This window comes from Rhipicephalus sanguineus, chromosome 7 (assembly GCF_013339695.2).
Source record: "Rhipicephalus sanguineus isolate Rsan-2018 chromosome 7, BIME_Rsan_1.4, whole genome shotgun sequence".
Lineage (NCBI taxonomy): Eukaryota > Metazoa > Arthropoda > Arachnida > Ixodida > Ixodidae > Rhipicephalus > Rhipicephalus sanguineus.
This window is the reverse complement of record NC_051182.1, coordinates 99852115-99864264: the sequence shown is the minus strand read 5'-3', so window position 1 is coordinate 99864264 and position 12150 is coordinate 99852115. Positions and strand designations below refer to the sequence as shown.

The 12150-nt window shown below is 45.7% G+C and overlaps 1 protein-coding gene across 1 annotated transcript in view; it reads right to left on the bottom strand.

Annotated features, from left to right (window-relative positions):
- The window catches only part of LOC119399663 (latent-transforming growth factor beta-binding protein 3-like), a 71056-nt gene extending 69090 nt beyond the window's left edge, over positions 1-1966 (bottom strand). Inside the window, exon 1 of the mRNA XM_049417807.1 lies at positions 1829-1966. Within this exon, the coding sequence (XP_049273764.1) occupies positions 1829-1929 (101 nt within the window). The 5' untranslated portion in view covers positions 1930-1966. The remainder of the gene's footprint in view (positions 1-1828) is intronic.
- Positions 1967-12150: the final 10184 nt, after the last annotated feature.

Sequence of the window (12150 nt, the reverse complement as noted above, 5' to 3'; positions counted from 1 at the left end):
GCACCCTGTGACGACTCACTGCCACTAAAACTACAGGTATCTCTACTCAGTCCGATGGCATTTCTCAGTATATCCGAATGAAACCAACAAAGAACATGTAGGGGATAGTATGCGTAGTCAAGCACTTGTAACGAGACCCTCGCTTTGAATGAACGAAAAAAAAGAGGGTATGAATCAAGGTCTCTTTTTCTTTTTGGATACAACCTAAATGAACCAAGACACTGACGCCAAGGAATATATAACGGATAGTATATATAGCCCTTTAGCTGCAGTGTAGTTATAATGATATCAATGCAAAGAATTTAATGGGTACGAAAAACAACTTGCCGCCGATGCTCTAGCAAATTAGCTATGGCGGCCATCGTCATCCCGTCCACTTTTGTACTGTGCATCAGAACGTGGGAGCGTTAGCCAGCACTGCTAGCAGCCATGATGGTGATTGAGGCTATCCACGTATGACATCCACACCAAGAGGCCTGTGTCATTCAGGTGATTTCTTGGTACCTGATTGAGCCCATCGTTGCGATATAATGTAGAGTACCCTTTTCTGAAGCCAGCCCGCTCACTAGATTTTTAGGGTTAATTGTGCCTCTCTTGATATTCGAAATTGCCTAAATGAAAGCAACTGTCGGCTAGTGGTAGAGAAATCATGGTTCGTACCAGCTTGTGTTAGCTAATGGTGAGTGCCTGATCGTTAATGGGTGTCTTCCAAATCTAAGTGTGGACGGCTAAAAACACAGTGAGGGAACAGCAAGCATTTTATGTCCCATTGCAATTTTCACGTAGCGGCCAAAATCGACAACTTCGCAATGACAGCATCGGAGGAAATTACGATGCAGGCTACCTAGCGGGTCAAACAAGATGGCGGTCATGGAGAAGACTGAAAGATCTCCGAGACGGTGGCCAGCTCAAAGGAAGTCGTGGACATGGTTTGGGACACCGTGAGAGGGAGCTCCGTCGAGTTTTTCACAGGTTTGAACACAAAAATGTTAAAAAAGTGCAACAAATTTATGTTATATTCCTAGCTTTCTCTTTTCGACGCGAGGTGGCGTCACACCATGCTGAGGTCTTCAAGGCGCGTTCAATTCCAGGGACGACTGGGGCACGGTGCTGTCTTCTAAAATGTCAGCGCAAACTGTCTGCGATGCTGGCCGAAATTGGACACAGCCAATATCGACTAGATTCAGTGAAACTTTTCAACATCCCTATTGAAACGTTCCGAACGCCATTCCAATAATTCCTTACGTTTGCTTACGGAATTCTTATGTTTTTCAAATATCTTCCATATATTGGTGACATATATCCGTAAAAATTTTACGCAAAGATATGGGATTATTGGAATGACATAAGGGAGGTTTTAATAAGAATGACTGCTAATTAGGCTAATATTAGCTAAATGATGGTTGATAGCGACAAAAGTGTTGTATAATGATATCTCATGTTGGCTAGTGATGCCACGCGCTGGCTGAGTGGTGTGATTCAAAATAATGCCTATGGCCTACCTGCTTTTTCCGGAGTAGAGAGGTTATGGTGAAATTGTTTTTAAATGTACCGGCGTAAGTGTGTAAAATTTTGCTTTAGCATCGCTGTGACAGGTGGAGTGCTACGCTGGATACTGTCGATTTCCGAGAGGTTGTCGTGTTCAGCCATTGGTCAACTCTTTCCAGAGGGCTGCTAGGGCCTCTCTGATTGGCTTAAAACGCCGCCATTACGAAATTTTTGAAGATGGCGGTATTTGAGTTTCCAGAATAGAACTCAAGGTTCTGAGACGACAATGCATGTGTAAATAGTGGAAAGAGTTTTCCAGGCGAGAATCTTCTTTTTTTACCTCGGAGGCTTGAATTCGCACTTATCGAGATCCTTGGCGCAGACATCCTTGTCAGGTTCGTACATCTTTCCGTTGACGCATCGGCAGCTGCTGCCAGCCATCGAGCACGAGCGTTTACCATTACCACAGGAGCACGGATGGCACCCCCTGAAATCAACACAACATTGCAGCCGAATTAGATGTCCAAAAAAGAAAACACACCCGTTTGTAGAAAAAAAGAACACTACGGTACGCGCGGCAGATGCAAATCTGAAGTATAAATGACATCGATACACATCGCTTACATGATTAACTGATAAACGGTAGCAGAGTGGTAGTCGTAAACCAAGAGTCCTGGGCGGGCAATTTAGTTATATGGATTCGCCAGGCATCACTCCAGATATGCGCCACGCGAGGCTAGGCCGAAAGAACGTCCGCTCTCTGAGCGAGGCGAAAAAAACGCCAGGCCTGCGCTAAAACCGCAGCACAGTCACAGCGAAAGCTGGAAGAGCGGCGTTTCTAGAGCCCGTTAAGCTCTCTTGGGGCTACAATACAAGTACACTAGAAAGGTACCCACTACGCCATAAATCACAATTTTTGTGAAGTTTGGAAGCACCTACTAAGCCATTATTCTTCATTCTGCGGAGAAGCGAGGCACCAGCTACACGTCTGTAAGGCATTATGTGCACTTTGTTCACGCGACGACTGATGACGATGAAGAATTATGGCTCAGCCCTTTGTAATGGGTTGGAATCTTTAAACGGCCCACCAGGTATGTAATTTGCATTGGATGACGCCTGGTCGCTATTTCCCTCTCCCGTCATGCTGTATAACATACGTTGACGTGAGAAAGAGACGGGGGGGGGGGAGCGAAGAACTTTACTGAGACCCCGAGGAAATGGATCATACGCTTATGGGCTTCCTTGGCAACCAATACAAGTGCCCTTGCGAGGAACCCACTACGCTATAAATCATTGTAATTTTACTGAGACCCAGAGGAAGTGTATCATGCGCTTATGGGCTTCCTTGGCAACCAATCCAAGTGCACTTGCGAGGAACCCACTACGCTATAAATAATTGTAATTTTTGAGAAGTAGCCCAGCAGGCACTCTGCCATTTTTTTCATTCTACGGAGAGCGTTGGTACCTGCTAAACCCATGTAAGGCATTATGCGCACTTTGTTGATGCTGTGCCTGATGATGAAGAATTATGGCAGGGTCCTTTGTAATGGGTTGGAAGCATTCAACAACCTGCTCGTTGCGCAATTCGCATTGTGTGACGCCTGGTTACAGAATTCGCGTTGTGCTACGCTTGGTGCTTATTTTACTCTTCTACCACGCTATATTGCATATGCTAATGTGGTTCCTTCCCGACATGAAGCCTGTATAGGACCTTTTAACAAAGCAGTTTCAAGCACCGGCATGGCTCAGAGGTTGAATACTGGGCTCCCACGCAGAGGACCCAGGTTCGCACCTCGTTCCATCCTGGAATTTTTTTCTTATTTAGTTTTTTTTCTTATTTCGAGCGATACTGGTTACGGACACCGGCGGCGGCGGCGGCGGCGGCGGCGGACAACTACGGCGCCAAAAACGGCCGGTGAAATGATCTCATAACAGCTTTCGCTGTAAAAGAAGAAATCCAGCGCTAATTTCGCTCTTGTGTAGCGATTGGTGCCCTGCCATGGTGGTCTAGGGGTTATGGCGTTCGACTGCTGACCCGAAGGTCGAAGGATCCGGTCGCGGCGGCTGCATTTTCGTGGAGGCGAAAATGTTTGAGGCCCACGTGTACTTATATTTAGGTGCACGTTAAAGAACCTCAGGTGGTTGAAATTTCCGGAGCCCTCCACTACGGCGTCTCCCATAATCATATTGTGGTTTTGGGACGTTAAAGCCCAGATATTATTATTGTGTAGCGATTGGTGCAGTTCTAAATACTGCGCTTAATGCAGTTCCACTACTGCGAAACCTGAGGAACTGCGCAGCACGGGCACCCAGCAATTGCCGTTGCACTCTTGCTAGTCTTTGCCTATGAGTGATCTCTCGCAGGAGTTCGTAACCCCAGCGCCCGAGAAGCGCCAGTGGGAGGAGCAAACGCGAGCCCCGCTGAGGAGGTGGCGCCCTCTCTTGTGTGGCGCTGGTGTCAACCGCATGTTTCTGAAGCATTTTTAGCGATCTTAAGTTGATGATCGCGATTACCTTTTGGTTATTTTAGGTAATTATATTATTTTATACTTTTTTCTTCCTTTCCAACCTGTTTTGGACATTGCTAGCCATGTTTCAGGCCCGTATTGATGGCTTGATTTTGAGCGGGACCATGCTACATGATACGCTGGATGAACGACAAGCCGGGCCCTTAAAGCGCTGCGTACTAAAAATATTGTTGGCATTGAAAAGTTGACCCGGCGAGTGCGACGTCGTTCTGGTCATCCAATCTAACTTTGCCTGTAATACCTGCCGTTCACTCGTTGCCGCCTTTTCCTTGAAGTCAGTTAGGAAATATAGCGCATTATTTTTCGCTGATTGCACTGATACCGCGTGGAGTTCACAACAGAATCCCCTTTTACGCCAAGGTCGGAGTATACATTCACTTAGATTGGCGCGTAGTTTATTCTGCGAATTTTCATCTTGATAGAAATACTCCGATTCCTGACTGAGACAATCACTGGCTTACAGGCAAGTGCTAAATTCCTCATTGGCCCGCTTTTTATAAATGCTACGCCGTTCGCTTTACTATGTTGGTTGCCCGAATAAAAAAAAAACTTAATCTCGCTAGAACTAAAAAAGACGTTTCACCCTCTATTTGAGCTGGCGAATCCATATAACTTCCAAAGATTCACAAGCAAGGTAACCCGGGCCGTCCGATCATATCCGGTATAAACACTATAACCGAAAACTAGTCTTTCTATGTTGACTCCGTTATTAAACATATTCCCGATACATTTCCATCATTTGTCAAGGACACTAATAATTTTCTTCGAGACATATTAAGTCTTATCATTCCGCAAAGTGCAGTACTTGTAACACTGGACGTCGCCTCACTTTATACTAACATACCGCATGCCGATGGAATTGCCGCAGTGCTTAAGGCTTATGAGGATTCTTGTGTCGAGAGATCTATCAATAAAGAAGACGTGAAATCGCTATTAAAGCTTATTCTTGAACTCAATAACTTTGAATTTATTAATTGTCATTACGTTCAGATCAGCGGAACATCAATGGGAACTCGAATAGGCCCTACTTATGCTCACATTTTCATGGGCATCCTAGAGAATGATTTTCTGTCTAGCACTGACCTGCAGCCTTCCTTTTATAGACGTTTTATAGATGATATATCTTTTATTTGGAAGTATCGAGAGGAGACCGTGTTAAAGTTTATAGAAGGATTTAATAACTTTCATCCGTCAATCAAGCTTTCGCACAATTATTCGACATATTTGGTTAACTTTCTGGATGTTACTGTCATGCTTTCCGAAGGAAAGTTGGTCCCAAAACTATACCAAAAGCCTACTGACAGAAACCAGCTTCTACGTTTCCAGAGCAGCCATGTGCGACATTGCAAGACGGGTATACCTTATAGTCAGGCTCATCGATTTAAGCGATTGTGTTCCGACCGCAAAGACTTCGTATCTAATTGCGAGCAACTTAAAAGCGCTCTCATTAAACGACGGTATCCGACGGACTTGGTTGATGACGCTATAGACCGAGCAGACCAATTGAACAGAGCCGACACTCTTGGCGGAAACTGTTTACCTGAACGACGTACTGATACTAATCTCGTATTGACTTACTCGGCATCAGTGCCAAAGGTTCTTTATATACTGAAACGCCCCCACAACATCCTTACCCAAAGTGAACATTGGAAAAGTAGCTTTCCTGAACCACCTCGCGTGGTTTACCGGCGGTCAAAGAATCTCCGCGACGTGTTAACATCGTCAAAATTAAATAAACCCACAATATCTGGTTGTGCACCTTGCAAAAAACCACGTTGCGAGATGTGTCTACATATTCAAACTTCCCAGGAAGTCATTGGTACGTCTTCAAACTTCACCCTTAAGGTTCGCGGCTCCTTTGATTGCGATAGCTCTAACGTTATATGCATGTTCGAGTGCACCGTCTGCCAAATACAGTATATTGGCCAAACTGAAACGCCATTCCGAATACGCTTCAACAACCATAGATCGCATGCTAATACGCTACCCAACCTGCCGCTTTCAAAACTTCTTCGCTTACCAGGGCATTCTTTCGACAAAATCAGGGCCACTATACTTGAATCATGCTTTCATTCGAATCATGATCGTGAAATCCGCGACTCTTACTTAGTCTATAAATTCAACGCCATTTCATCAGGTCTAAACGAAAGTACAGGCACACTTTCTAGCGTGCCCACCAAGAATCATCAGCCTTAACTGGAACAATCCATGAACTACGTTCAGTTTTGTGCTTGAACCCACAGCCCGTTGTGTCATCGATTAAGCTTGTTGGATGCTGTCTGCATGCCACTTTGATTGTGGGTATTTATGTATCCATGTTTTATAGTTAGTTGCGCTAATTAATCACCCCTGTTACAATAGGTATGAATGCAACACTGTATTTCACCACGCACGCGCCATTAAAAAGCCTAGACTACTCATCTTATTTACTTCGAATTAATTGAACGTATAATCTGGCTGCACTGTCACGCGGCGCTTTGATATTGTCATGTTAACATTGTAATTGTCGATATCGCGTTCGTACATAGTTATGCTGTGTGCGCGAAGTGATTTCTGTATATTTTTTTTCTTTTTTCGGCATGAGATCTAACTGTACCGTCATGAGCACTGCACGCAATGAATTGTGTAATCGCTGATTTACGTCGCCATGTTATACTATGTCATGTATATCGCATTTATAAGGAGACTTGTTGACATGTACGTGTTACTGACATGTACGGTGCACCAGCCGAAACGTCAGTAAATATACCGCAAAAAATCAACGTGCGCCGTACTCTGTCTTGCTCCTTAATCTAGCGGGGCCAACGTGACTTCCTTGCTGCACACACACACACACACACACACACACACACACACACACACACACACACACACACACACACACACACACATATATATATATATATATATATATATATATATATATATATATATATATATATATATATATATATATATATATATATATATATATATATATATATATATATATATATATATATATATAATGATCTCGCTGTCGCCGGTCATCTTGTATTCTTTCAACCGGGTCTATTTTCTCTATCTATGCAGTACAGTAATGATACAGCCACTATGTCCGTGTAAAGCACTATTGCCCCAATTACCACCCTACCCGCTTCCACTAAAGTCTGATACGTCATTGCGCCTCACCTATCTGGACCTCCACCTTGACATTCGTCCATACTTCGGACGCACTGGTCTGAATCGTCCACGTGGTACTCTCCATTGACGCAATCGCACTTGCTACCCACGAGTGGACAACTGCTCCTTCCGTCTGGACATTCGCACTTGACGCAGCCGCTCCTGCAAGCACATTTGAACATTAAACTTGGAACTCTCTTTGCACACTCAATCACAGACGAATGCACAGTGTACCAGGCAGAGTAAACCTGCAGCTGAATGCTGGCCTAGAGACTGACGTAAAATTACGCTATACAAGCAGCAAGGCATCGTCTATATTACCTTGGATGTTTATTCGGTGCGCACTCGTCCATGTTTCGGACGCACATTTCGGAACTGGACTTGAAGTAATACCCATTCATGCAGCCGCATGCAAGGTCATTGGTTGGTGCACATTCGCTTTCGCCGTTCGGGCAGTGACACGTTAGACAGTCACCCCTATAGATAATAAGCGTTAGAGAGCTCGCTTCGCAGAAATTCCGCCGTCGGCGTCGGTGACGGCGTCGTTTGTGAGCGAAAACTCGTCCGTGACCGAAAAATCGAGAAAGATGCAAATAAAATAAACAATAAAAATCTTCGCACCCATTGAGGATTGAACTCGGGCTGTTTAGCGCGACAAGCAGGCGTCCTACCACAAAGCCACGATGTTACTTGCAACTACTTCGAAAAAAAAAAAGAAACACTACACAAATGTCATGTAGTGGAAGGAGTCTCCTTAACGCATTTTGTTCGGCAGGTGTTACGACGAAAATGAGCCCATTCGGCGATTTGTAGGCGCATTGGCGAGGCCATCAAACCACGTTTTTTGCGCGACGCCACGCTTCGAAAAAAGCCGGGATAGTGCACCCATCACTGCTAAAAACACACACAAACTTGCAAACAGCTCCAAAAGTGGACAACTATGTCCATCTAGCGGAAAACATATCAAGCCAACAGCAAACATTAGATAATGTGGTGCCATCTGTGAGGCATTGTGAGAAACATGTCTCGACTGTAACACAGGTATAGGGAAGTGCTTTAGATCGCAAAGCTCTACCATTACTATAGATACATTGCGCGCGCCCGTGTGTCTGCGTGCGTGTGTGTAACAACACACATTAATAAGTATGCACTTAGTGGTTGAAGTGCGCACTAAGGGGCCTGGATTTCGCCATCGCGGTCAACTCTTAAAGGCGAAGCTTAAGGGTCACCCAATTTTTTGGGTGGGAGGCTTCGTGGTTGGGCGGCCACGAGCCCCTGAAGCCGGGTGGCATCTGCAGCTCTCTTGATGACCCTCAAGGACGCGTGGACAGTCCGTTATGGTCGTCTTGTGGCTTGAGACACTTGAACACCTAATTTTAGAGTGTCCTGCATTTGTTATGCAGCAAGCACCGCTTATCAGGGAATGTGGACTTATTGGACTTAAGTGGACGACCCTTGATGATTGTTCCCGGGAGGATGTGCCGCACATCGTGACTAGGCTTTCCTAAACAAAACTGATTTGGCCTTGCGTTTATAAATACTTGTCGGTGTGACTGCATATTTGTATTCACGTGTGCGTTATTTGTTTTTTCTTTCTTCTCGATTTTCATTCCTCTTTCTTTCCCCCCTATGCTCCTTTCCTCTGTTTCCCCCTTCCCGAAAGAGCAGGCAGGTCTTGTGCCCCTTTAGGTGGTAGTTGTCAGCCTGTTCCCTCCCTATTTCCTCTGTGGGGTCTTGTTTTATGTGTATCCAAACCAAATAAATAAATAAGTAAATAAGCCTCGTCTGCAGGTCATTGTCAGAGCTGCGGAACACAGTCTCCCGCTGCTCAGTATTAGTTATCTCCTAATTCTTATGGTCTACTGCTGCGCAGGGCCACATAATGAAAAATAAATCTGATCTTTGCTTGAAGTGCTCGCAGGTATTGGTCCGGGCAGTAGTAGTGATAGGCTACGGGATTGGGTTATGTATTTGTCTGGAGTCACCTGCAAGCTACTTCTTGGAACTTCTTTTGCGCTGGCGGGTACACTGCGCGGACGAATCTGTAGTGATTATTTCCTGATAGATGACCATGCGATCTCTCTCTGATGCCAGCATGACCCACCCGTGTGCTCGCTTGTAGAATCCTCGAGCTGCAGGGTGGGTGGCATCGTGTCCGGGTAGAGAGGAGAACGTTGACGCCCAAAAAAGTTGGAGGACGCTTGAGCTTCTCCTCAAGAGTAGAACGCCATGGCGTAATTGGGTCCCGTTCGCGTCGCCTTCCCGATAGGTTGCCTCGCTTCGGTTCTCAGTGGACACCTCAACCGTGCTGCAAGGAAAGGGACGTCTTTGCGAGTGAAATTAGGCGTTTAAGACTATCCTACAATGTCTACTGGTCTACTGCAAGTATAGTTGCGATGCGCCCACTACGCCATAATTATTTCTTCTGTGTATCAGCGAAGTACCCGCTACGCGTCCGTAAGGCAATGCGCGAACCCTACGCAGATGTAGATTGTACAATTATCTGCTCACGTATTTGATGCTTCTGCTGGTGATGATTATTAGATATGTCTGAGCGCTTTGAAATATGTGGGCCTATAAACCCTTCACTCGTTCTGCAATTCACATGTCTTGAAGTCAGGCGCGAATCTACCCTTCTGCCGCGCAACAGAATAGGCGTTAAGAAGACTCCTCGCGTTGTATGACATTCGTACAGGGATTTTTTCGGAAGAAGTTCTAAGCAGTGGCGTGGCTCTGTGGTAGAACACGTACTCGAACGCACATTTCTGATTTCCACTCGCACCAAAGTTTATTTGCTAGCATCAACCTCGAATTTTCGCACACGTACAATGCTGATTTTCCGCTCACAACCAAAGACCCCGACACCGACACAGGAACTTCAGTGAAGTGAGCTCTTTAACGCTATCGCATTGATAATGTGAATCGGTCCTAGGTGATGACAGGTGTTCAGCATGTGTCTCACGGAGCCCATTGTCTAAATTTCAGACAATCCTTACAATCACTCCAACGCAAACCTGCTCATTACGAGCCCTGAGGAGCTAAAGACAGCGCATGGTCCCTTATTCATTTGCCTAAGACGACTGGAAAGCGAATGTCATCTGATTCTTCTATGCCGATTGTATCGATCCTGCCCGAAAGCTTTCCGAACCCGACGTGTTTTTGCACTGACTCCGGTATCAGAGGCATCGGAAGCTTTGTCCACCTCACGAGGTCTCGCAGTGCCTCCGACGACAACAGTACACAGTCCTAGCAACTGGAGATGGAGCGTTTGCTTCACTTTCTTGGGATCGCAGTGGAATGCCGAGAGAGAAGCGCACAGATCACGACTCCAGGGTTCGTGAAGAGTCATAGCGATCTTAATCAGAGCTTCCGGAAGCTACCGTCGCCTCCGTCTGTCAGATGCTTCCTAACCGGACAAACGTTTCTTCCACGACCTGCGTTGTCTGTTCTGCAACTAACCAGAGTACTGAAAAATGCGCTAGCCGCATGGGCATAGCAGAGAAACGCAATTTGCTCTCCGCGGAAGGTCGCTGCTTCAAGTGTACAGCGAAAGGACATCTCGTGCGAGGTTGCCGCCGCAGGGTGCATTGCAATATATGTAAGCGTCCGTGAGTCGGAAGTGTGTACCTGAAGAGCTACTGAAGGTTGAGGTACCGTAACCGAAAGTGCGGGGAAACTGTCAGCACGGCAACACTTCAGTACATATAGAAGCTGTCGTAGTTCCTTTAATCTGCGATGACATAACTAAATCTCCAAAAGCAAACAAATTTTTGGAAGACTTCGTCGCTGAAGGCATGCAGTTGTTTTTTCAAGCCTCCCCTGCGAAACCGGAGTAAGCCTCCTAATAGGATCGGACCACTTGTGGAAACCGATTACCAATCTGAGCGCAGTCCGGTGGGACACTCATAACAAAGGTGTATTTGCTATGCGCACGAAGATGGGGTGGACTATTCAAGAACCACATTCAGTCGAGGGATAAGGTGGCCAATATACAAGCAATTATATCTGCGTCCTATGAACAGATGTTCACGAGAGGGAGGACCTCTCTTACCCGTCACAATGGGTTTCAGAGCTTGATACCATTGGTATTTTAGGACATTCCCGAAGCAGGAACACAACGACATACGGAGGTTCAACGAGACCATAAATTTCAGAAATGGTCGCGATGAAGCTTCGCCACTAAGGAAATAAGCAGAGTGCGACTTTGTTGATAATCGCAAGGTCGCGATTTAGCGGAAGAAACAAACAATTGTACCTTACAACAAAACTATTCGGAAACTCAAGGAAGATGGACATGTCGAGATCGCCGCTTATAAAAAGTCAGGAATAATCCATGGAATATGTACATCAAGATTCCCAGTTGTGTTTGACGCCTCTTTATACAAAGCAGTCCTGAGAGTTCTTTTAATGGCCAACTTGAAGAGGGAGTTGAGGACCGAGACGCTCTTTGCGTCAAATCTCCCCTCGCCATCGCAATGGCTTTAGACGACGTGAAAGGCTGTCATTGCTACACCAACAGCAGCATTCTGCTGTGCGCGTGTTTGTGAGAACAGTTGTTACAGTGAAAGCCTACATCGCTGTTTTCACATGTGCGGCAGTTAGACCTTTGTAATTAGGTCTGTGCAGTCACATAACGGTTAAATCATTTCTGACGGCCTCGCGGCGTTTTGTCGCGCAGCATTGAACAGCAAGGTGTTTGTATTCCGACAATGCTCTAACGTATAAGACAGCTAGTCGTGAACTGAAGTCCATATATCAAATTCTACGAGATGTACAAGTTCAGGATTTCTGGTTCTGGGAGAAATAAAGATACCACCACCACCACTACCACCACCACCACCACCACCACCACCACAAATAACGTTCATGTCATAGCTGAGCGTTGTTCATATGGGGGGGGGGGGCTTTTAGAAAAGAACGATACAGTCTATTAAAGCCTACCTCACGAGCTTATTAGGCAAATGGTATAAAA